General features: G+C 38.3%; 2 protein-coding genes and 1 long non-coding RNA gene across 6 annotated transcripts in view; 1 reads left to right on the forward strand and 2 right to left on the reverse strand.

The window, feature by feature from the left end:
• LOC127547583 (zinc finger protein 260-like) overlaps window positions 1-26228 on the reverse strand; it is a 203983-nt gene that overhangs the window by 157013 nt on the left and 20742 nt on the right. Inside the window, exon 1 of one of the 4 annotated variants that reach the window (XM_051974485.1) lies at window positions 22130-22547. The exons of the other annotated variants lie outside the window; for them this stretch is intronic. Coding sequence (XP_051830445.1) covers window positions 22130-22189 — 60 coding nt within the window. The 5' untranslated portion in view covers window positions 22190-22547. Of the gene's footprint in view, window positions 1-22129; window positions 22548-26228 lie in introns of those variants that run through there. 4 annotated transcript variants of the gene reach the window in all.
• On the forward strand, window positions 3237-18240 carry LOC127547596 (uncharacterized). The gene is made up of 3 exons (XR_007950219.1): window positions 3237-3325; window positions 12176-12349; window positions 18156-18240. It is a non-coding gene; the product is annotated as an uncharacterized LOC127547596 (long non-coding RNA).
• LOC127547579 (zinc finger protein 160-like) lies at window positions 5966-18161 on the reverse strand. Its single transcript, XM_051974465.1, has 3 exons — window positions 14983-18161; window positions 14024-14119; window positions 5966-12181 (listed from the first exon to the last, which is right to left on the reverse strand). Exons 1-3 carry the CDS (start codon window positions 15119-15121, stop codon window positions 9759-9761), a joined length of 2658 nt encoding a protein of 885 aa, XP_051830425.1. The 5' UTR covers window positions 15122-18161; the 3' UTR covers window positions 5966-9758.

Consider the following 26228-nt stretch of genomic DNA (forward strand, 5'->3'; position numbering starts at 1 on the left):
GTTTGTCTATTTTGTTGGTTTTTTCATAGAACCAACTCTTAGTTTTATTAATTAATTCAATAGTTTTTTTACTTTCAATTTTATTGATCTCTCCTTTTGTTTTTAGAATTTCAAGTTTAGTGTTTGACTGGGGGTTTTTAATTTGTTCCTTTTCTAGCATTTTTAGTTGCAAGCCCAATTCATTGACCTTCTCTTTCTCTATTTTATATAAATAGGCCTCTAGAGATATGAAATTTCCCCTTATTACCGCTTTGGCTGCATCCCATACATTTTGGTATGATGTCTCATTATTATCGTTTTCTTGGGTGAAGTTATTAATTATGTCTATGATTTGCTGTTTCACCCAATCATTCTTTAGTATGAGATTATTTAGTTTCCAATTATTTTTTGGTCTACTTTCCCCTGGCTTTTTGTTAAATATAATTTTCATTGCATCGTGGTCTGAAAAGGATGCATTTACTATTTCTGCCTTACTGCATTTGAGTTTGAGGTTTTTATGTCCTAGTATATGGTCAATTTTTGTATAGGTTCCATGAACTGCTGAAAAGAAAGTGTACTCCTTTCTGTCTCCATTACATTTTCTCCAGAGATCTATCATATCTAATTTTTCTAGTATTCTATTTACCTCTTTGACTTCTTTCTTATTTATTTTGTGGTTTGATTTATCTAATTCTGAGAGTGCAAAGTTGAGATCTCCCACTATTATAGTTTTGCTGTCTATTTCTTCTTGCAGCTCTCTTAATTTCTCTTTTAAGAATTTAGATGCTACACCACTTGGTGCATATATGTTTAATATTGATATTGCTTCAGTATCCACGCTACCCTTTAGCAAGATATAGTGCCCTTCCTTATCTCTTTTAATTAGATCAATTTTTGCTTTGACTTGATCTGAGATCAGGATGGCTACCCCTGCTTTTTTTACTTCACCTGAAGCATAGTAGATTTTGCTCCAACCTTTTACCTTTAACCTGCATGTATCTCCCTGCTTCAGGTGTGTTTCCTGTAAACAACATATTGTAGGATTCTGGCTTTTAATCCATTCTGCTAACCGCTTCCTCTTTATGGGGGAAGTTTACCCCATTCACCTTTATGGTTAAAATGACCAATTCTGTATTACTTGCCATCTTGTTAACCCCTGTTTATGCTTTTCTCCCTTCTTTCCCCTTTACCCCCTTCCCAGTATTAAGCTTGTGAGCACCACTTGTTTCTCACAGCCCTCCCTTTTTAGTATCTCTTCCCCGGCCTTAGAGTTCCTCCCCCTATCTTACCTCTTTCCCTCCCAGTTTCCATATTCCCTTCCGTTTATTTTATTCCTTCCCTTTTTACTTTTCCCTTCTCACTTTTCAATGAGGTGGGAGAAGTTTCACCATAAATTGATTATATCTAAAATTTTTCTCTTAAAGCCAATTCTGAAGGCAGTAAGATACCCACTATATTCATCCCCCTCCATTCTTTCTCCCAGATATAATAGGTTTCCTTTGCCTCTTCATGAGATGTAGTACCTCCACTTTACCCTTTTTCTGGTACAATGTCCTTTCCACCTCTAGTTTCTAGAACAAGGTATACATGTATTCTTTATACATCTTTATAGCAGAAATATAGTTCCCAAGATTAATCTTTACCTTTTTAGATTTCTCTTGAGTTCTATATTTGTAGGCCAAACTTTTTGTTAAGTTCTGACTTTTTCATCAAAAATAGGTGAAATTTGCTTACTTTGTTGAATGTCCATCTTCTTCCCTGGAAAAAGATGCTTATTCTAGCTGGGTAAGTTATTTTTGGTTGCATACCAAGTTCCTTAGCCTTTCGGAATATCATATTCCGGGCCCTTCGATCCTTTAATGTGGATGCTGCTAGATCCTGGTGATCCTTATTGTGGCTCCTCGATACTTGAATTGGGTTTTTCTAGCCGCTTGCAGTATTTTTTCCTTCGTCTGAGGGTTCTGGCATTTGGCCACTATATTTCTTGGTGTTTTGATATTAGGATCCCTTTCAGTAGATGATCAATGAATTCTTTCAATGTCTATTTTACCCTCTGTTTCTGTGACGTCTGGGCAGTTCTCTTTGATAATTTCCTGGAAAATAGTGTCCAGGCTCTTTTTTTCATCATACTTTTCTGGGAGTCCATTGATTCTCAGATTGTCTCTCCTGGATCTGTTTTCCAGGTCTGTTGTTTTCCCCAGAAGGTATTTTACATTTTTTCCATTGTTTGATTTTTTTGGTTTTGCTTGACTGATTCTTCTTGTCTCCTCGAGTCATTCAATTCCATTTGTTCGAACTTGATTTTCAATGAAGTATTTTCTTCACTCACTTTTTTAATATCATTTTCTAATTGTCCAACTGAGTTCTTTTGTTCTATGGAATTTTTTTCCCATTTTGCCAATTTTGTTTTTTAGAGAGCTATTTTCTGTTTCCAGTTCACTAATCCTATTTTCCAAGGATTTTATTTCTTTATCCACCCTGTCTTTAAATGAGTGGGATGATTTCTTCAGACTCTCTTGCCAAGCTTCCCTCTCCTTTTCCCATTTTTCTTCTAGCTCCCTTGTGAGAGCCTTTTAAATTTCTTCTATGAGGTTCATCTGTGCTGAGGAACAGATGATCTCCTCCTTTGGGGATTCACCTGGAGACAGTCTGTTTTTAGTCTCCTCAGGATTTAGAATCTGCTCTCTATCTGTATAGAAGCTGTCAAGGGTTAAAGGCTCTTCAATTTTTTGCTCATTTTGTCAGAGAAGAATCAAAGACAAACTAGCAAAAAGAAGAAAAAAAAAAACCCTAAATGGAGTCTGCTTTTTTCAGGGGAGGGGCTGGGTGGTGTTACCGAGCTTCCTCTACAGACTGCGGGGCAGCAGCGAGGCACTAGCAGGACTGTGCTGTGCCTGCGCTTTGAGATCCCAGAGCGTGCTGAGACACTGTGGGGGAGGGGTGGCCAGGACCCGAGAGACTCCAGCTGTTTGGGGTTGTATTCTTCACCCCCTGTGTTTTTAGCTTCTCTGCTGGGCTGCTGACTTGCTGCCAGGGCAAAGTATCCAGTCCTGTAGCAAAGCTCTCCCCGCAGAGACGGCTGCGATCATCCCCCACCCCCTCTCCACTCTGCTCCCGTGCTCTCACTGCCACTGCCCTCAGCCTGTGCCCAATCTAAAACCTTCCCCGCCCTCGAGCAAAAACAGACCTTTCCTGGTGAATCTCAAGGATGGCTTCTCTTGGTAACTATTTGTGTTTTTTTTTTTTTTTCAGTCAAGCATTAATTCAGAAGCTTGTAATGGAATGGATTCTGAGAGAAAAACGCGGAGCTTACACAGCTATGTGCCTCCTCTCCACCATCTTGGCCGTAAGTCCTGTTGATTAATCTTTAGAGGAGGGGAACATCCCAGTTACTGAAGTCTCTAGCTTCCTGGGAGAGTTCTCTCTATGCCCTTCTCCTAGGTCTTCCCTTTAATGCTGTTTTTCTCCTTACTATAATAATATTTAATCTGCAAAACACTTCTATGGATATAAGCTGCAAATCAATGGCATATTCACCCCTCATGGCATATTCCTTTAATCACTTCTCCAAAAGTCCTTTCCTTGATAACCATATTGCTCTTTCAAAACTATTTCATATTTACCTCACCTTGTCCCTGTTTTGCTTCTTCATTTTGTTTTTAACCTCTTCTCCCAAATAAATGTACTTTGTCTGAGAGAAAGCCTTGGGAAGTTATCACATGTGTATTTTGACTTAGAAATTGCTATCCTGATCTCATCAGAGGAAACTTATGTTTCCCTTTTAATTCATGTAATAAATAGCACAACTTTGAAATCTGTGATGGATGTTTTGAGATGGCTGTTTCACGTCACTTTTTTTTGGTTTTGTTTTGTTATCCAAATCTGAATATATTGTTAGACGTCCAAAAATGGGCAGGACCTGGTAAATGCTTCTTATGTCTGAAATATTGTACTCTGAGAAAAAGAGATTTAGTATCACGGTGTTCTTCAGGAATCTTAATTGCCACGTTAAGAGAGAAAGAGAGAGAGAGGAAGGGAAGAGGGAGGGAGAGAGAGACAGAGAGAGAGAGAGAGAGAGAGAGAGAGAGAGAGAGAGAGAGAGAGAGAGAGAGAAGGAGAAGGAGAAGGGCACAGGGGAAGAGAGAATATAACTTTTTTTCCCCAAGGATAGGGTCAATTCCCTTCTTGAAAGTCTTTCACTGTTTAGCTGGCTCTGATTTGTGGCATGCAAGATAGCATACAAAGAAACCAATAAAAACTTTTTTTAAGAAATGGAAATATATGGATTTAACATATATTTTAACATATTTAACATGTATTGGATTACCTGCCATCTGGGGGAGGGGGTGGGGGTAGCAGGAAAAGGGAAATTTTGGAATAGGTTTTGCAAGGGTCAACATTGAAAAGTTACCCATGCATATGTTTTGTAAATAAAAACCTTTCATAAAAAAAAGAAATGGAAATATACATTCTCTTCTCTAATACATGGATCTTTATTCAAAGTAAGTCATATTAATGTCAGGAAAGAAGTCTATATAAAATTCGTCCCAACAAACTAAGAACATATACAGAACCTTAGTATTAAAAAAAATATATTATTCCAGTACAGATCATCTTCAGAGCTGAGAAAAGGGGTGCTAAAATGTATTTTGTTTTTTGCCATCCAGTCACCTGTGACTATGACCCTAACGGGGATTTTCCTGGCAAAACCATTGAAGTAGTTTGCCATTTCTTTCTTCAGCACATTTGACAAGTGAGAAAACTAAGGTAAAGTGACTTAAAGTGATTTGTCAAGGGTCCTATAGCTAGGAAGTATTTAAGGCCAAATTTAGACTCAGGAAGATCAAGTTTCCTAAGTCCCAAGTCCTAAGTCCTAAGTCTATCTACTGCCAAGGCAGCCAGTTGCTGACTGGCTAGTTACAAATAAAATAAAAGAGTCATAAAAAGAATTCTTGTACAGAAATGGGATGTAAGGAGTAAAACCTCACACACATTAGGAGCCATAATGCCCCTGAAAAGGAAATTCTGCAGTAAGCCTAGAGGCCCACAGATTTGGAAGATAGTTTCTTGAAGCTTACCCTGCCTAATGCTTTCGTTTCTCAGGTAAAAATACTAAAGAGAGCAGAGGGTGAATCACACACTCCAGCCTCCCACACCTAGAAAGTCATAGTTAGGATATGAACACTATTGCTTGGAACAACTCCTACTGTTGGCCTTATTCAGCTATATATAAAGAATTTTTCATGTGATCTCATCTGCCTTCAGCCTATCCTTTTAATTGAGGAAGAGACTGTCCACAAAGAGGAAGTTCTAGGGAAAATTCCTTCACATCTAATTTACTCTGACAATCATTCTGCTTTATACTAATGATTTGATGTATCCAATACATACATTGGATAAATGTATCCAGAAATCCAGCATTGAAAGTATCATATTATGTATCAACTTGCCATAGATTGAATTTCTTTTCCTACTAATCTCATTCAATATAGCATAAAATAAAATAAAATTAAATTATAAATTTAAATGCCAAAATAATGGAAGAGACCCAATTAGAACAATGTCAAAGATCCCTTCCACATCAAATTTATAGGTGAATGTTCCAATTTACATCCAATAACATTTTAAATACACCAAATCAATGTTTCCCAAAATGTTGAACATAATATTTGAATGGATAAATCCTCTATTGAAAAAATAAGAAAAAATTTCAAAATTTCAAAAAAAATTCAAAGATGAGAAAAATTTTTTTGAACAAACCACAAACTTCCCAAAAAAAATTCTCAGCCCAGATGGATTTACAATCAAATTCTAGCAAAATTCTACTAAAGACAAATTTACTGAAATACTATATGAATTATTTAGAAAAACGGGCAAAGAAGGAAGCCCGCCAAATTCCTTTTATAAAACAAACAGGGTACTGATTCCTAACCTAGGAATAGCAAAAACAGAGAAAGAAAACAATAGACCAATTTTCCTAGTAAAATCTGAAGCAAAAATTTTATTTTATTTTATTTTTATTTTTTTTTAATTTTTATTTAATGATTACTTTATATTGACAACATTATCCCTTGCACTCGTTTCTTTTCCGATTTTTTTTTCCCTCCCTCCCTCCACCCCCTCCCCTAGATGGCAAGCAGTCCTTTATATGTTGGATATGTTGCAGCATATCCTAGATACAATATATGTTTGCAGAACCGAACAGTTCTCTTGTTGCATAGGGAGAATTGGTTTCAGAAGGTATAAATAACCTGGGAAGAAAAACAAAAATGCAGATAGTTCACATTCGTTTCCCAGTGTTCGTTCTTTGGGTGTAGCTGCTTTTGTCCGTCATTTATCAATTGAAACTTAGTTAGGTCTCTTTGTCAAAGAAATCCACTTCCATCAAAATATGTCCTCATACAATATCGTTGTCGAAGTGTATAATGATCTCCTGGTTCTGCTCATTTCACTTAGCATCAGTTCATGTAAGTCTCGCCAGTCCTCTCTGTATTCATCCTGCTGGTCATTTCTTACAGAACAATAATATTCCATAACATTCATATACCACAATTTGCCCAGCCATTCCCCAATTGATGGGCATCCATTCATTTTCTAGTTTCTAGCCACTACAAATAGGGCTGCTACAAACATTTTGGCACATACAGGTCCCTTTCCCTTCTTTAGTATTTCTTTGGGATATAAGCCCAATAGAAACACTGCTGGATCAAAGGGTATGCACAATTTGATAATTTTTGGGGCATAATTCCAGATTGCTCTCCAGAATGGTTGGATTCATTCACAATTCCACCAACAATGCGTCAGTGTCCCAATTTTCCCGCATCCCCTCCAACATTCATCATTATTTTTTCCTGTCATCTTAGCCAATCTGACAGGTGTGTAGTGGTATCTCAGAGTTGTCTTAATTTGCATTTCTCTGATCAATAATGATTTGGAACACTCTTTCATATGAGTGGTAATAGTTTCAATTTCATCCTCTGAAAATTGTCTGTTCATATCCTTTGACCATTTATCAATTGGAGAATGGCTTGATTTCTTATAAATTTGAGTCAGTTTTCTATATATTTTAGAAATGAGGCCTTTATCAGAACCTTTAACTGTGAAGATGTTTTCCTAGTTTGTTGAAGCAAAAATTTTAAACAAAACATTAGAAATGCGGTTATAGCAATTTATTACCAGAATAATACGCTAAAATGAGATGGAATTTATACCAGTAATACAGTTGCTTCAAGATTAGGAAACTTAGCAGCACAAGTGGTCCTTTCAATAATAAAACCAACAGAAATACTATGATCATCTCTATGACAAAATACAATATCCATTCCTATTAAATAAAGAGAGAAATAAATGGAGTTTTCCTTAAAATGATAATTATTATCTATCTAAAACAACCAGATAACATTATTGTTATGGGACTAAATTAGAAGCCTTCCCAGTCAGATCAGAGGTGAAGCAAGGAGGCCCATTATTGTTGCAGCCATCTTAAGCACTCAAAGTATATGAGCCCTTTGATCTCAGAGGAGAGAGGAATGAGGCAAGAGACTCACAGTGTGAAAAGAGCTCCAGTTTATTATGCTGTAGAGCCTTGCTGATACACATTTTTGCAGCGTGATCAGTGAGTGAACAGTAGGCAAACCCCAATCACCATTCAGAGAAGCAGCTCATGGTCTCTGCATATGATAGCATCTACCAGTGGGAGGAGAGCAGATCCAGCAATCTAGCAACTTGCTCACAGGGGAGAGGAGCAACTGCACTGTGATCCTCAGCCTGATCCTGCTTCCGTGGTCACAAATCACTGCTCCTTGCTCAGCAAGGGCAAGTTTCTACAACATGGCAAAAAACTTATTCTGCACTAAAGGTCGAGGTGATCTCTGTACTCCTTCTTGGCAGGGTCCCATACCCTAGCACATTATCACATTATTGTACTGGAAATGTTACCTCTAGCAAATAAGAGAAGAAATTGATGGACTCAGAATAAGCAATGAAAAGACAAAACTATCATTTTTAGTATTAGATCCAGTACTGGTTAAGAAATACATTGGCGGATCAGCAGAATAGATTAGGAACAAAAGACTCAAGTAGTAAATGACCTTAATACCCTAGAGTTTGATGAACTCCAAAACCCCTGCCTTTGGGATAAGAACTCACTATTTGACAACAATATCTGGGAAAACTGGAAAACAACATGGTACAAGGTACATAAAGACAAAAATCTTACATTGCATACCAAGATAAGATCAAAATGGGTACATGATTTAGGTACAAAGGTTAGATAACATGAGAAAATCAAGAGAACAAGGAAAAGTTGATCTTCCAGAATTATAAAAAAATGAAAAATTTTTCAGTAAACAAGTGCTAGAGAGCACTATGAGATATAAAATGGAAAATTTTGATTATACTGAATTAAACAGGTTTAGCACAAACAGAACAATACAACCAAGATTAGAAGGGGAAAAATGGGAAACAATTGGTAAGGCTCAGTTTCTCAAATATACAAAGAATTGGGTTATACAACTGACAAATAGTCAAAGATATAACAGGCAATTTTCAAATCAATTGATTCAACCACTATAGAAGGTAATTTGAAATTACTGGAAGGGCAATTAAACTATGCATATCCCTTCACCAATACCAGTACTAATTCTAGATCCCAAAGAGATTATTAAAAAGGGAAAAAGGATAATGTGTATAAAAAAATTTAGAGTAGTTATTTGTATTGATAAAAAAAAATAGAAGCTGAGAGGCTAGCCATCAATTGGGGAAAGGCTGAGTAAATTGTTATATACGAATGATATGGATTACAATTGTTGTATAAAAAATAAGTAAACAGAAGTCAGAAAAACTGCAAAGACCTGCATGAAGTGAAGCTCAGTAAAATGAGCAGAAGCAGAAACTGTAACAGCAACATTGTGCAGAGATCAACTAAGATAGACTTAAGTCTGTTCAGCAATGCATTGATTCAAGAGAATTCTAATAGATTTGGGATAAAATCTATGAAGACTCAATGAAGATGGTGGGGGAGGGAGCAGATTAAAAATTACCATTACATTTAATTAGAAAAACTGAGATAATAATAATGGTTAGTATTTATGATGTGGACTTTAAAACAGTTCATTTGGTCCCCATTATAAGGATAATGAAGCAAGCAGAATTTTTCTTATTTGCATAGAATGATGTGAAGCTGGAGTTTACTTGACTTTGTAACCCATACTGTGTTCAACTTCTGAGACTGTCTAGTTATCTTTAAACAACTTTTGTCCAGAAGTGTCAATATCTCAATCTACTCCTCCTTGGATTTTGTCCCTTAACTCCTCCATATTGCCTAGATACATAAGATTGTTGCCCCAACCCAACTGCTCAATCAGTATGAAGGCCTAAAGTACTATATCAGCTTGAGCTAGTGAATATTTTATGTAAAATAAATTGTTTTTGTTCCTTGAAAACTTTCTCACATTCTTTACATTTAGATTTCTCACCAGGATGAATTGTCTGATATTTCTTAAGGTTTGAGCTGTACAAGAAGTTTTCTCTATTTTTCATTTTCTTATTATGCAAAGTTTGGATTTCAGCCATAGTCTGCTTCAACATCAGAACATTCAAAGGATTTCCCTCCAGTATGAATTTCTTTTAATTTTAAAAGTTTCTATACACTTAAAAGCTTTTCCACAATTCTTGTATTTAAATTTAATTTCTCTCCAATATGAAATCTTTTATGTAAAGTAAGGTGTTCTTTAGGTTTGAAGAGTTTTCCACATTCTTTACATATATAGAACTTCATGTCAGTTATGACTTTTCTTATGTGAATTAAAATGACTTTTCTCCATGAAGGTTTTTCCATATTCATTACATTTAAAGGGTTTCTCTCCAGTATGAATTCTCTTATGTGAATTAAGATCTGCATTATACAGGGAGACTTTTCTACATTCATTACATTTAAAGGGTTTCTCTGCAGTATGAATTCTCTTATGTGAATTAAGACCTGCATTCTGCAGGTAGACTTTTCCACATCCATTACATTTAAAGGGTTTCTCTCCAGTATGAATTCTCTTATGTGAATTAAGGCCTGCTTTCTGCCAATAGGCTTTTCCACATTCATTACATTTAAAGGGTTTCTCTCCAGTATGAATTCTCTTATGTGAATTAAGGCCTGCCTTCTGCCGATAGGCTTTTCCACATTCATTACATTTAAAGGGTTTCTCTCCAGTATGAATTCTCTTATGTGAATTAAGGTCTGCCTTCTGCCGATAGGCTTTTCCACATTCATTACATTTAAAGGGTTTCTCTCCAGTATGAATTCTCTTATGTGTATTAAGGCCTCCCTTCTGCCTGTAGGCTTTTCCACATTCATTACATTTATAAGGCTTCTGACCAGTATGAACTAACTCATGTACATCCAAGCCTTCTTTACGCCTAAAGACTTTTCCACATTCATTACATACATAAGGTTTCTCTCCAGTATGAATTTTCTTATGCCTCTTGAGGTGATCCTTCCGAGTGAAGGCTTTTCCACATTCATTACATTTATAGGGCTTCTCCCCAGTATGACTTGCCTCATGTACCTCAAGTCCTTTTTTAGACCTGAAGGCTTTGTCACATTCATTACATTTATAGGGTTTCACTCCAGTATGAATTTTCTTATGTATATTAAGGGTTCCCTTAAGTTTGAAAGCTTTTCCACATGCATTACATTTATAGGGCTTTTGTCCAGTATGAATTACCTCATGTATATCAAGGCTTCCCTTAAACGTGAAGGCTTTTCCACATTGTTTACATATATATGGTTTCTCTCCAGTATGAATTTTCTTATGATTATTAAGGTGATCCTTCCGAAAGAAAGCTTTTCCACATGCATTACATTCATAGGGCTTCTGTCCAGTGTGAGTTGCTCCATGTATAGCAAGGCCTCTTTTCAACCTGAAGGCTTTTCCACATTCATTACATTTATAGGGTCTCTCTCCAGTATGAATTCGTTCATGTATATTAAAGGATGCCTTGTCCCAATAAGTTTTTCCACATTCATTACATTTGTAGGGTTTCTTTCCAGTATGGATTTGCTCATGTCTATTAAAGGATGCTTTGTCCCTACAAGCTTTTCCACATTCTTTACATTTACAAGGTTTCAATCCAATATGAATTATTTTATGTATATTCGGGGTTCCATTAAATTTGAAGGCTTTTTCACATGCATTACATTTATAGGGCTTCTGTCCAGTATGAATTACCATATGTATATCAAGGCTTCTTATAAACATGAAGGCTTTCCCACATTCTGTACATATATATGGTTTATCTCCAGTATGAATTTTTTTGTGCCTATTAAGGTGATCCTTCCGAGTGAAGGCTTTTCCGCATTCATTACATTCATGGGGATTCACCCCACTATGAGTTGCTCCATGTACAACAAGGCATCTTTTCAACCTGAAGGCTTCTCCACATTCATTACATTTATAGGGTTTCTTTCCAGTATGAATTTGCTCATGTCTATTAAAGGATGCCTTGTCCCTATAAGCTTTTCTACATTCTTTACATTTACAATGTTTCACTCCAGCATGAATTTTCTTGTGTCTATTAAAGGTTCCCTTAAGGCTGAAAGTTTTCCCACATTCATTACATTTATAGGATTTCTCTCCAATAGAAATTCTCTTATGTTGAGACAGATATCCACTCTGGCTAAAAGTTTTGCTGTCATTATTACATTGTTCAATAGGCTTTTCTTCCTGAAGATTTTTCTGTGGAACAGCAAGGTATGAATTGTAGTTGGAAGCTTTATCACATTCACCAAATTTATGAGATTTCACTCCATGGTGAATTCCTCCATGTACATTAAGGCATGAATTGATGTGGAAGGTTTTGTCACATTCATCAATTCTATGAGGTTCTTCTTGAAAACAAACTCTATGGTAATGATTCTGTTTTGAGTGATAACTGAAAAGCTTCTTGTATTTATTAAATTTACAAAGGTTCTTCAGTATGGAAATTCTGCTACATGAAGTTTTGCTATGCTTAACAATTAGCTTAATGGGCTGTTTTTCTGGGTTGTTTATCTGCCTTTCTAATCCAGTGTCATGATTCCAAGTATCTCCCAATTTAGATTTGCAGAAATTATCCTTTATGATTTTCTCTCTGGATGTCTCTCTGTTGGCAATATATTGTTTTGGAGTTGACTCCTTGGTTTCACATTCTCTTTTCTCAACAGGGGAATCTGAAAGTAACACAAAAAAGTGTCAGTACCCAGTGCTCAATGCTGTGGGGAAAAGAAAAGTACTTTATGCTCAATTCTAGTTTCAGTCATCTCCATTAAGAAGAAGGGTGACTGACATGGACAAGGTAGAAGAAACATGATCAAGAGGGAGCTGAAGCCCAAAAACAGGTGAGGAAAAAGTAACATAACTGCCCAATATTTCAAAAACAGTTAAATTTTCAAAAAGAAAAACAATAATTCTAAAACTACAGAGTATTACATTTCAAGTGGATCTCTGATAACACTAAAGAAGAGACAGTGATTGAAGCTGTGATTTTATAAATATAACCAATTTCTAGATGAAGAAAGTCCTTATAGAAGGTTGCTACCTTCCATCAAAATCATAGATTGAGAGCTGCTGAGAGCACTGAACAGCGGGGTGTTACTGCCATAGTACATCTTCCTGGTTTAATTTGGTCTCAAACACATTTTTCCTGAGGGTCTCTGCACAGTCATTTAATCCTAATGGCTTCATTTTTCCCATCTGTCAAATGAGCTGGAAAAGGAAATGGTAGACCATTCCAGGATCTCCTCCAAAAAACCTCAAACAGGGTCACAAAATGTTGGATAAAACTCAAGATCTCAATAGAAAAGGAACATTGAGAGATGAAGGGAATTGTCCAATGTTACACTTAGTAAGTGTGAGAGGCAGGCTCTGAAAATAGGTCTATTAACTAGGATGCTATGGCTCTTTACATTTGGTCATACTTCAAATCCTTGGACCTTGTTCTATGTTTTCCTGTACCAAGAAAATCCCTAAATTTGTGGAAACAGAAAGTCAAACTGTGAGTATGACACTTATTAGGTAGGTGACCATGGGGAAGGTATGTTATGGATTTTCAAAGGCCTTATTCTAAAATGGAAAAATACAAAAACCATCCATCCCAAATGTTGGTTAAACATTAGTAAACAAACTACAAATATTAGTTATGGTTATTATTAAAGTCATTATTTATATATATAATTATTAAATGATCTTAAAGATAATTTTTCATGAGGCAGTAGAAAGAGACAGCTGATTGCACAAATTAAAGGTAGGAAAGGGAAAGTAGGAGGAGGATAGAAGGTATAGATGGCATCTTTCTAGATTCTGTCACTAAAAAGAATGAGACAAATTAAAAGGGGGATAAAACAGGCAACAGTATATGGCCAAGGTTTGATTTTTTTAATTATACATGAAAGTATTTTTCCATTTATCTTGCTGAAAAGCCTCTTCAAAGATAAAAATAATTTAAGGATTTAAGAAGAGAAAACAGTCAAAGAAATAAAGGATAGGAGCCAGTATATGATTAGAAGTCTACAAGAATTACAGCATTTTCTGAGACTAGAGAGAAATACAAGGACAGATTTGCTAGAACAACATTTCTTGACACAAAAGGTGAGATTATAGGAAGAGTGCAGGATGGACAACCACAACTTCTCTTCTCAGGCCTAAGGACCTTGAAAGAGAGCTCCAGGCCCAACATTTCCAAAGTAGCTCACTCTAATGATCCAGCCAAGCTCCTGCTGGCAGTGAGTCCTGACCCTGCCTAGATTTCTGGGTCAGGGGTTTTCAGCTGCATCTGACCCTTTGTAAGCCCTTCTGAGGAATTTCTTGGCAGAGATTCATATCTTAGAGGAGTTTGCCATTTCCTTCTCCACATCATGTCACAGATGAAATCAACAGGGTTAAGGGACCTGTCCAGGGTCTCACTGCTGGGAAGTGTCTGAGGTCAGATTGGAACTCAGAACCCTGAGGCTCCTTCAGTCCAGGGCTGGCACTTGGGGGGGACTGCACCCTCTGCCCGCCTGGTTATTACTCACCCTCAGAAATGAATCTAGGGTCTTCTTCCCTTAATATCCAGGGGGCTTCATGTCTCTCCAGCTGAGAAATCACAGTTGGTTTAGTTACTGGAAGCCCTGCTCAAGGAGAAATAAGTGGAAAGTGCTGAGAACACAGAGACACCTCAGAACTCAGTCCTGGTCTCTCTCTAAGAAAAAGGGGCAGGTCTAGAAATGTTAGTGGAGAAGCACCAATGACCCCTGAAGAAGTTTCCCTCAGCAAATGTGAGGGAAGGGACAGAGCTTTTGTTGCAGACATAGAACAGATGGGGTCATGTTCACCCACTCCTAGTCTGCTGGGAGAAGTCTTTCGTTCTCTGCCCTGGGGCTCTATGGAGAACCTGAAGCCTGACTGAGCAGAGAGTGTGAAAGGAGAGCCTGCAGGGCTGCAGAATGAAGCTGCTGATTTCCAGCTGGACAGAGCAAGGATTTTTTGTCTGGGAGGTGCAATGACTGCTCAAAAATTTCTCAAATATTTCAATGCATCTCTGTATGAAAGGTATTTGTATGACTCTCCCTCTCTTTCCAGCAAATTCAAATTCATCCAATTTCTCCAGCCACCCCATAGCCATGGACAGATGGAATTCTCTGACCTTGTAGTAGTTCTCCCTGCTATCTCTTCAGGTTATCATGGGATATTCCCCCAACTCTGCCATGCCCTCCTCTTCGCCTTTCAACAGTTGCAACCGTAATTTACTTTCACAGCTTAGCTGAGGGACAGCTATCTCTCTAATGAGGCTTTTCCTTATCACCCTATTGCCATCCCCTTAGAAATAACTTGCTTTGTAATGACTAGATTCTTGGTGTCTCTCTGAATAGTTCAGATGTTGCATGAGGGCTGTCTTAATTTTTTCTTTGTCCCCTGGTGACTATTATAGTTCCTGGTACTCAGTCAGAGAGAAATGAATGCTGATTGGATAACTGAAAAGAAGTTAGCTTACCAAGGGAGACAAAGTTCTCATAGTTCTCCAGCATCACGTCCCTGTACATGTCCTTCTGACCAGGATCCAAATAGCTCCATTCCTCTTGGGTGAATTCCACAGCAACATCTTGAAATGTCAATAAATTCTGAAAAACCATAGGATCTTAGTGTGAGAGAAGAAAGAAACTTCAAAAGCCATGTAGTAAAGGAAGGTTGGGAGGAAGAGAGGGAGACACATAGAACTCAAAATGTAACCAAAAAATGAAATAGTTTGTTTTTTAAAATTTTATTTCCTTTTTAGTTTTCAGTACTTTTTTTTTTTTTGAAAATGTGTGCAATGATACTTTTTAAAAAAAAATTATATCTTTTTATTTACAAGTTATATGTATGGGTAATTTTATAGCATTGACAATTGCCAAACCTTTTGTTCCAATTTTTCCCCTCCTTCTCCCCACCCCTTCTCCCAAATGGCAGGTTGACCAATACATGTTAAATATGTTAAAATATAAATTAAATACAATATAAGTATACATGGCCAAACAGTTATTTTGCTGTACAAAAAGAATCAGACTTTGAAATAGTGTACAATTAGCCTGTGAAGGAAATCAAAAAATGCAGGTGGACAAAAATATAGGAATTTGGAATTCTATGTAGTGGTTTATAGTCATCTATCTCCCAGAATTCTTTCGCTGGGTATAGCTGGTTCAATTCATTACTGCTCTATTGGAACTGATTTGGTTCATCTCATTGCTGAGGATAGCCACGTCCATCAGAATTGATCATCATATAGTATTGTTATTGAAGTATATAATGATCTCCTGGTCCTGCTCATTTCACTCAACATCAGTTTATGTAAGTCTCTCCAGGCCTTTCTGAAATCATCCTGTTGGTCATTTCTTACCGAATAATAACATTCCATAATATTCATATACCACAATTTATTTAGCCATTCTCCAATTGTTGGGCATTGCAATGATACTTTTTTAACAATTACTTCTGCAAAACCTCCTGTTCCAAATTTTTTTCCCTCCCTCTGCACCTTCTTCCTACCCTGACAACAAGTAATCAAATATAGGTTAAAAATGTACAATTCTTCCAAACATATTTCCACCTTTATCACACTTTGTAAGAAAAACCTGATCAAAAGGGTGAAAAAATGAGAGAAAAAATCCCCCAAGCAAATAACCACAAAATAGTTGAAAATACTATGTTTTAATCCATATCCAATTTCCATAGCCTTTTCTCTGGATGCAGATGGGTCCCTCCATCACAAATCCACTAGAACTGCCTTGAATCACCTCACTATTGAAAAAGCCAAGTCTTCAGTTGATCATGTCATAGTCTTGCTGCTGTGTACAATGTTCTCTTGGTAATAATCACCTCACTTATCATCAATCCATGCAAGTCTTTACAGGCTTTTCTGAAATCAGTCTGTTCAATAGATTGTATAGAACATTAATATGCCACAATTTATTCAGCCAGTCATTTTCCAGGTCCTTGCCACTACAAAAATGGTTGCACATATGGTTTCTTTTCTCATTTCTATAATTTCTTTGGGATGCAGACCCAGCAGAGACACTGCTGGATCAAAGGGTATGCACAATTTAAAACCCTTTGGGCATAGTTCCAAATTGTTCCCCTGAATAACTGGATCAGTTCATAACTCCACCATCAATGTATTAGTGTCCCAGTTTTCCTACTTTCCCTCCAATATTTATCATTATCTTTTCCTGTCATCTTAGTCTCAGAGTGTTTCCTCAGATTTATCTTAATTTGCATTTCTCTAATCAATGTAATTTGGATAATTTTTGCATATGACTAGAAATGGCTTTAATTTCTTTCTCTGAAACTTGTTCATACTCTTTGATCATTTATCAGTTGGGAAATTGTTTATATTATCATAAATTTGGGACAATTCTCTATGTATTTTAGAAATGAGGTCTTTATCAGAAAAGGTGTAGGTAAATTTTTTTTTTCTCAGTTGTCTGCTTCCTTTCTAATCTGTATGATTTTCTTTGTACAAAACTCTCTAATTCTTCTTTGGCCATAAATTCCTTCCTTTTCCACAAATATGAGAGGTGAACTATCCATTGTTCTCCTAATTTGCCCTTAATTTTACCCTTTATGTCTAAATCATGACCCCATTTCAAACTTATCTTAGTATAGGATAATGAGTGTTGGTTAATGTCTAGTTTCATTCTAGGGAATGTCTGCCTGCATTTTTTGATTTCCTTCACAGGCTAATTGTACACTATTTCAAAGTCTGATTCTTCTTGTACAGCAAAATAACTGTTTGGCCATGTATACTTATATTGTATTTAATTTATACTTTAAGAACTGTTTGGTTCTGCCAACATATATTGTATCTAGGATATACTGCAACATATCTAACATATATAGGACTGCTTGCCATCTAGGGGAGGCGGTGGAGGGAAGGAGGGGAAAAATCGGAACAGAAACGAGTGCAAGGGATAATGCTGTAAAAAATTACCCTGGCATGGATTCTGTCAATATAAAGTTATTATTAAATAAAATTTTAAAAAAATTTATACTTTAACTCCTGTTCAATTTAGCCATCTGTGTGTCCTACAGGTATTCTAAATAGGCCATACGATTTTCTGCAATTTTCCCAGCAATTTTTGTCAAATAGTGAGTTCCTGTGGTGGAAGCTGGAGTCTTTGGGCTTATCAAGCACTAGTCATTGTGTCTTGTGAATCTACTCCACTGATCAATGACTCTTATTTCTGAGCCAGTCCCAACTGGTTTTGATAACCACTGCTTTATACTAGTTTTAGTATGCTAACATACTAATATACTTTAGACTAGTTTTAAGTCTAGCACAGTGAGGCCAGCTTCCTTTGCATTTTTTTTTTCATTAATTCCCTTGAAATTCTTGATCTATTGTTCTTCCAAAAGAATTTTGTCATTTATTCTAGCTCTGTAAATTTATTTTGTCTCAGGTTTTGTATCAGGTCAGATTGCCTTTAGGAAGGCCTGGTGACACATATATTGCCCATGCTGAGCGCATGAGAACTGAGCCAATTATGCTGCGTACAGCAACACAAGCCAGGAACTAGAAGACATAGACTGGGGCCTGAGCCCGGACCTTGCTGTGTCCCAGGGTAAGATCAGAATGGAATGGAAGCCAGATAAGGGCTATGCTGACATTGTCTTCCCTTTTGCTTGTGGCAGAGACTTTGGTCCAGAAAATCAGCACCTGCTATCCAGACAAGAATGATGAGAGCAACTGGGTTTAACAACAATCTGGAAGCTGGGGATTCTGGATTCTGTTTGTTGTTTCACATTTACTCCTCAGACACCCCAACTTTCATGGTACCCTGGCCAAGGTCAGCAAATATCTGGACTGAGTTAAAGGTCTCTTTATGTGGCCAGTGAGGGTACAGATCCCTAAAGACAATAAACTCCATGAACTGTTCCCATATTGCCCACCAAAATAATGAAAGAAAAACAATTTACCATTAACAAAAATAAATAGGCTGAAAGTATCATCTCTCTCTTTTTTTTTTATTTAATAATTACTTTATATTGACACTCGTTTCTGTTCCGATTTTTTTTTCCCTCCCTCCCTCCACCCCCTCCCCTAGATGGCAAGCAGTCCTTTATATGTTGGATATGTTGCAGTATATGCTAGATACAATATATGTTTGCAGAACCGAGCAGTTCTCTTGTTGCACAGGGAGAAATGGATTCAGAAGGTATAAATAACCCGGGAAGAAAAACAAAAATGCAGATAGTTCACATTCGTTTCCCAGTGTTCTTTCTTTGGGTGTAGCTGCTTTTGTCCGTCATTTATCAATTGAAACTCAGGTCTCTGAAAGTATCATCTCTCAAGAGTAAATTTAATCAACAACTAGGATAGGTATTGTGCAACCTTAGGCCAATGAATATGAAAACCTAATGGAAATGGATGAATATCTCTAAGAATATAAATTGTCCAGATGAATGGAACAGAAAATAAAACACAAAATGAAACTTTAGAGAACAAAAAAACTGAGCATGCCATCAATGAACTTGCCAGAAAAAATCCATAGGGTCAGATGCATTCACAAGTTAATTTTATCAATTTAGAGAACAATTAATGTGGTATTGATTACTAAACCAGGAAGCCAAATAAAGACAGAAAAATGATATAATACTTTCATATAATCCAATGGGAATACTGATGCAAAAAATTTGAATATAACATTAGGAAGGGGATTACAGAAATGTATCATAAGGATAATACATTATGACCAGATTGGATTTATATCAGAAATGCAGCGCTGATTCAAGATTAGCTAAATTTCAGCATAATTGATCCCATCAATAACAAAAACTAAAGAAATCATATGATTATCTGAATGCATGCAGAAAAAGCTTTTAACAAAAAAGAGCACCCATGCCTATTAAAATCACTTGAGAGAATAGGAATAAAGAGAGGTTTCCTTACAATGATAATTATTATCCATTTAAAATCAACAGTCAGCATTCTCTGTAATGAATATAAGCTAGAAGCCTTCCCAATAAGATCAGGGGTGAAACAAGGATGACCATTTCCACCATTTTCAGACTAGAAATGTTAACTACAGCAATGAGAAGAAAAAGTAATTGGAGTAAATAGCAAAGGCAATGAGGAAACAATCTATCACTCTGCAGAAGATATGATGGCACATTTAAGGAATGCTAGAGAATCAACTAAAAAACCACCTGAAATACTTCATCTCTTGAGTAAAATTTCAAGACACAAAATGATCCCACAGAAATCATTGGCATTGGACACATTACCCACAAAGTCCAGCAGCAAGAGACAGAAAGAGAAATTACACTTAAAATAACTGCAGACAATGTAAATACTTGGGGGGCTTCAAACCTTAAAGCACTCTCCAGTCCAGGTTGATGGGTTCAAGTGTACACATGCTTATAGAAAGGCAAAGTGGAGAGTGCTGCAGTGGATTTCCAATGCCATGGATTCACAAGCTGGCATTCAGAGTCCATCATGTACCTGTGCCCCCCATGTACCTCCCGGCCACATCCTTCTAAAGAAATACAGCTTTCTCCTTCTCTCCCCTGGTCTCTCCAGATGCAAGAAGAACATTCTATCTGTGCACTCGTTATCTCTGACAACTGCTGCATGACTGGTTCATTTTCCCTTCCCGTCACATGATCACCAAAGAGACCTTTCAATCCTGTTCTTCTATGTTCAGCAATGTTTGGCATGGAAGCCTTCTCACATCTACTCAGGCCTCTAAATTGTCCTCTGTGTGAAATTAATTTTTAATTCTTTGGAGACTGTTGCACTCCCAATCTTTCTGACCTATAACAACACTGGTAGGATGCTTGGTATTAAAAACACAGAACGCTACTTTCCCGGGAATACAAGGAGTTCCTGAAGATAATCCAGCTTGCTCCCTTTCTCCTGTTCAATTTAGCCATCTGTGTGTCCTCCAGGTACATCCTAATGGGCCACTAAGCTCCTCCTCCAAATGCTGGCAGAAATCTGGACAACAGACACGCTTCATGTTCTTGCTATTTCCCATGTGGATAAAATACTACTCTTGTGGTACTTCCCGACACCACTTAGTGCTAACTCCTTGGGTAATTACGGACTTCTCTCAAGAGATCTTTTGGGGTTGGAGGAAACAATTTCCTATGCAAAAAGAAGCATGTCCAGGCCCTCACCAGTCACTCCCTTGGACTCTATACTAGATCTCCTCCATCACAGTAAAGACCACTGGCAAATATCCATACATATTTATGATCAGAATATCAACGAACAGGGTTATTTGCAATGCTGTATCTATCAAACAATCTTGAATGATTTTGATGTAAACACTCCTTGTATACAAGTGATTGTAAGTCACCATTTCCCTGAATGAAAACTGTTCTTTTTTAATCAACAAACACTAAGGGCAGTGGGATCTTGTTTCCTGTATTTTTCAGTTAGCTGTGAAACTGGAAAGATGTGACCTTTTGTCAAACACGGAGAGTGAAAATCTACTTGTTTCCTACAAATACCCAGATTGAAGACTCCTTCACTGTAGAGCGATGACTCCCATAAAGATTTCTTAATGACAGGAGAGGAAGCATGCAGCAAGTCACAGGCTGACTTTGTGCTCATCTCTGCTCCTGTGTCCCGCCTCTAACTCTGTGGCCCTGTGATGTCACCAAACGTTGGCTTCAGTTACCACTCCACGCCCCCAGACCCCTGTATTTCACTCCCACTTACTGGACACTACCTAACAAGTGTTGGGGAATGGCCCCCAAATTTCAGCTTTGGTCCCAGACCTCCTGCTGTTTAGGGACCTGCGACCCACTTTTCAAAAGATTCAAGAAATGAATTTAAACTGAAATTAACAGAATTAAAAGAATGGGGAATGAACAGGTCCTGATGGTGTTTTGTACCCAGAGAAACTATTGATACCTGCAGCAAGCAGGGAAACAGCACTGACAGAGGTCAGCTCACCTCCAGGCCCCACCCACTGGGAAGTTCTGCACTCTTCCCTCCAAGTTATGTCAAACCCCTCAGACACACCCTCTGTAGGGGCCTCAAGCACACGCCCCACCCCCGTGCCCTGTCAGAAATCCCAGTTATGGTCCTCAGGCCAAATTTTCCCTAAAAAACCTACTTGCGGGCCCTCCCAAGGCCGCTGCCTTCCTTTGCTCAGTCCCCCGGGGCACTCTGCCACTTGGTTTCTTTCCCTTTCCCCTCCCCCAGGCCAAGTAGTGTCTCCCCTAACTCCCCCACGCCTCCCATCCCCCCTTCTCACTCCGCCCACTAGTTCCTGTAGGGGGTTAAGTCCCTTCCAGGGTTTAGGCGGCCAGCCTAGGGCCCGCCCCAACCTCACGAGCTGCTCCCTTTCTACCGGTAACAGTGAGTCCCGCTGAGCAACTTGTCTTTCATCCGCTCTCCCATTCTTTCACATTTACCACTCCCGGGGCCTACGGAGTGCCTTCATTTTCTCGGTAATCTCTCCTAACTAAATCTACATTTGCCAGAGAGAACGGCCACTGTGAAATCTTCACCCCGCGCAAGACCAATTTGGGGGCCTCCCACCACCTGCTGTCCACAAAACCCACACTATTTGGTTCTCCCGCCCAACTCGGACCCATCTCTCCACCAGGGCTGCCCCAAGCCAGAGCGCTCCCGCCCCCAGCCACTCACGCACGTGGGGAACGTGTCTCCCAAACCTCCTGCTTAGGCAGTGGGAAAGGCAGAAAACAGACATCTTCCCAACTGCGCCTGCTCACAGATAGCGAGGCGCTTCTGGCATCCGGAGGTCCCCGAGATTCCTCTCCCCCTTCTGGGAAATGTAGTCTTCTGGCTGGAGCGCAGGCGCAGGAGCTAGTTCCAAGTCACTGGGCCTTAAAAGAGGGACTTTGGATAAAGCCCCTGCTGCAGGCGCTAGGCGGCGGGGGTGAGGGGCGCTAACCGACGTGGTCTCTATCCTCAAGGCGCTTCTTCTGTTGGGAGCTGGATGGGAGAGGAAAAGCAGACACAGAGAAGTGGCTGTAAAATACCGGCTAAATAACTATCCAATGCAGCGGCAGAAATCGCTAGAAACTCCGTGTGCAGCTTCTAGCGCTCAGTGGGGCAAAGAGTGACGTCACAGGATGCTCCGCCCCAAGACAGCCCTAGTCCTAGCGCGCATGTATACAGTGCTTTTACCTGCCAAGCGCATTGCGGCCAGAGATCTAGATGAGGTCCCGAGCTGGAGCGGATCTGGGGGGCCGGGCCCCTGCGCAGCTTCTCCTGTTACACATGTGCGGAAGCGGAGGCCGTGTGTCTGTGTATGTGGGTGGGAGACGTGTCCGTTACTGGCCAGGTATAGTAACCCTCAGAATCTCAATCCTCCCACTCCTGAGAGAGAGCTTCCAGAGGCAGCCTTCCTCCGGCATTCCCTCCCTTGCCCCAGCCCTCTAGTTTCAGGATCACTAAATAAATCTTTATTAAGAGCCTGCTGTGCCAGTAAATTCCCCTTTCTAAAACTCAGCAGCAATGTTTGTGGACTTGGGAAAAGATGGAGAGAGATGAAATCCAGGAAAGAGATTTTAATGATTAATAAAGGAAAAAAGCAAGTTCCATATTATAACTTGCAATTAGCCAGGTGAAAGGAAACATGCAATGAGGTTGGAGTGTGCTCTTAGCTGGTAGACTAAATTCTGAACGTGATTTAATAGCCTAAAAAAGGTAGTTACCTATAATGAGAAGTGGAATCTGAGAGGAACACTACAGGTCGTATGGGAAAGGGGTAAGGGGAAATACAACACCAAAAAACCTGTCCCACTTCTCAGTTTTACAGTTAGATATCAAGAAACTGAGGCTGTATGTATGACTGTGTGTGTGTGTGAGGGGTGGGGGGGGACGGACGGAGGCAGAGACAAAGATGGTGAAAGAGACAGACAGATTTTTCATCATCTTTCTTGCTTCTCCCTAAGACCCAGACATTCAAACTAAAAAAATAAAAAAATAAATAAATAGTGCTATTCTCTCCAGCTCAGTCTATCTTGTCTTGCACCTTAAGGAGTCTCTCTAGATTGGCAATCAGTGGAGTTTTTACTTATACACCTTTCCATGTGAATTCTTTCTTTATCTCTAAGCCCTTTCACACCCATGTATAAAAGGTGTAGAGAAAGCACCCTTGGATTTTAACAGGTACAGAATGGGAGATGTCTGCAAAGGGAAGAGATTGGAATTAAAATTGAGGTGAATATTGAAACTAGTTCATTCCCTCCTTTTCTTTGGAAATGATAAAATGTACATCCTGCAAATTTAGTTTCCCAAACTTATTATCATAGTTAGGGTAACCATGATGTGCCCAGATTGCCCTGATTAACATCTTTTTAAGATACCTAGGATGGGAAGCCAGGCTTTCTCAGATTGCCTTTGTTAGTATATTCAGGGTAGTGTCAACATCTCAATGTACAGTCTTGTTCCCTCCTTTATTTTCCCTCCTCCCTTGAAAAACACTCAATGTTTATTTCCCCTATTAAATGTGCTTATGATGAAGATCTTTGGTAATTCCTTTTTAGGACTAAGCCCACTATGAGGTACTCTCTGTCTCCCTCTCTTGGGGCCAGCACAACAAATGGGCTAGTGGAGGCTGAAAATAAGGAGAGTGAATTGCTGATAATTCAACAGAGCCATTTATTGAGAGGAATCATGTTGCTTATATATCTTTAAATTGTATGTTACTATGAGAAATAATGTTCTGTAACCAACCCTGGTTTATGTTTCTATGATCTAACTCTCTGAAGCATGTTGTTAGTTTCTAGGGACTGAATCTTATTTAAAGTGCACGTGCCCCAGTAATTGTGCCAGGACTTTGTGTTTTCTCATGATGTCATGCTGAAATGCATTGTTGATTAATCTTAAGAGGAGGGGAACATCCCAGTTGTTGAAGTCTCTAGCTTCCTGGAAAAGTTCTCTATGCCCTTCTCCTAGGGTCTTCCATTTAATGCTATCTTTCTCCTTACTATAATATTTAATCTGCTAAACACTTCTATGGATATAAGCTGCAAATCAATGGCATATTCACCCCTCATGGTGTATTCCTTTAATCACGTCTCCAAAAGTCCTTTCCTTGATAACCATATTGGTCTTTCAAAACTATTTCATATTTACCTCACCTTGTCCCTGTTTTGCTTCTTCATTTTGCTTTTAACCTCTTCTTCCAAATAAATGTACACTTTATCTGAGAGAAAGCCTTGGGAAGTTATCACATGTGTATTTTGACTTAGAAATTGCTATTCTGATCTCATCAGAGGAAACTTATTTTTCCCTTTTAATTCATGTAATAAATAGCACAACTTTGAAATCTGTGATGGATGTTTTGAGATGGCTGTTTCACGTCACTTTTTTTTTTTTTTTGTTATCCAAATCTGAATATATTCTTAGACTTCCAAAAATGGGCAGGACCTGATAAATGCTTCTTATATCTGAAATATTGTACTCTGAGAAAAAGAGATTTAGTATCATGGTGTTCTTCAGGAATCTTAATTGCCAAGTTAAGAGAGAGAAAGAAAGACAGATATACAGAGACAGAGTGAGAGACTGACTTTCCTCCCCACCAAGGCTAAGGTCAGTTCCCTTCTTGAAAGGGTTTAGGTTTAGCTGGCTATGATTTGTGGCATGCAAGGTAGCATACAAAGGAACAATAAAACTTTTTTTAAGAAATGGAAACATATGGATTTAACATATATTATAACATATTTAACATGTATTGGACTATTTGCCATGTAGAGGATGGGTAGGGAGGAGGGGAAAATTTGTAACTAAAGGTTTTGCAAGGGTTATAGTTGAGAAATTACCCATGCATATGTTTTGTAAATAAAAAGCTTTTTTAAAAAAAGAAATGAAAATATAATTTCTCTTCTCTAACACATGGATCTTTATTCAAAGTAAGCCATATCAATTCCAGGGACGAAGCCTATATAATATCCATTCTATACATATCATCCCTTTCAGAGCTGAGAAAAGGGCAGTTAAAATGGATCTTGTTTTTGCTCTCCAGTCATATGTAACTCTCCATGACCCTAACTGGGGTTTTCCTGGCAAAAACATTGAAGTGGTTTGCCATTTCTTTCTTCAGCACATTTGACAGGTGAGAAAACTAAGGTAAAGCAGATTAAAATGACTTGTCAAGGGTCCTATAGCTAGAAAGTGTTTAAGGTCAAATTTAGACTCAGGAAGATCAAGTTTCCTAAGTCCTGGCAATCTATCCACGGCCAAAGCAGCCAACTACTAGCTGGCTAGTTACAAATAAAACAAACAAATCATAAAAAGAATTCTTGTACAGAAGCGGGATGCAAGGAATGAAACCTCACACATGTTAGGAACGATAATGCTACTGAAAAGGAAAATTCACAGTAAGTCCAGAGGCCCACAGATTTGGAAGATAGTTTCTTGAAGGTTACCCTGCCTAATGCTTTCGTTTCTCAGGTAAAAGTACTAAAGAGAGCAGAGGGTGAATCACACACTCTAGTTTCCCACACCTAAAAAGTCACAGAATTAGGATATGAACACTATTCCTTGGAACAACTCCTGGAATTGGCCTTATTCAGCCATATATGTGGTTATTTTTCATGTGGCCTCATCTGCCTTCAGCCAATCCTTTTAATTGAGGAAGAGACTGTCCACACACAAAGAGGAAGTTCTAGAGAAAATTTCTTCACATGTAATTTACTCTGACAACCATTCTGCCTTACACTAATGATTTATGATGAATATATCCAGAAATCCAGCACTGAAATTATGTATTACCTTGC

This window comes from Antechinus flavipes, chromosome 2 (genome assembly GCF_016432865.1).
Source record: "Antechinus flavipes isolate AdamAnt ecotype Samford, QLD, Australia chromosome 2, AdamAnt_v2, whole genome shotgun sequence".
NCBI lineage: Eukaryota > Metazoa > Chordata > Mammalia > Dasyuromorphia > Dasyuridae > Antechinus > Antechinus flavipes.

Coding starts and splice junctions, on each gene's coding strand:
- LOC127547579 (XM_051974465.1), bottom strand. CDS start 15,121: ATGGTTTTTCAGAATTTATTGACATTTCAAGATGTTGCTGTGGAATTC. Junction 14,120..14,982: donor TGAGAACTTTGTCTCCCTTG/GTAAGCTAACTT, acceptor CTCCTTGAGCAG/GGCTTCCAGTAACTAAACCA. Junction 12,182..14,023: donor CCCTAGATTCATTTCTGAGG/GTGAGTAATAAC, acceptor TGTTACTTTCAG/ATTCCCCTGTTGAGAAAAGA.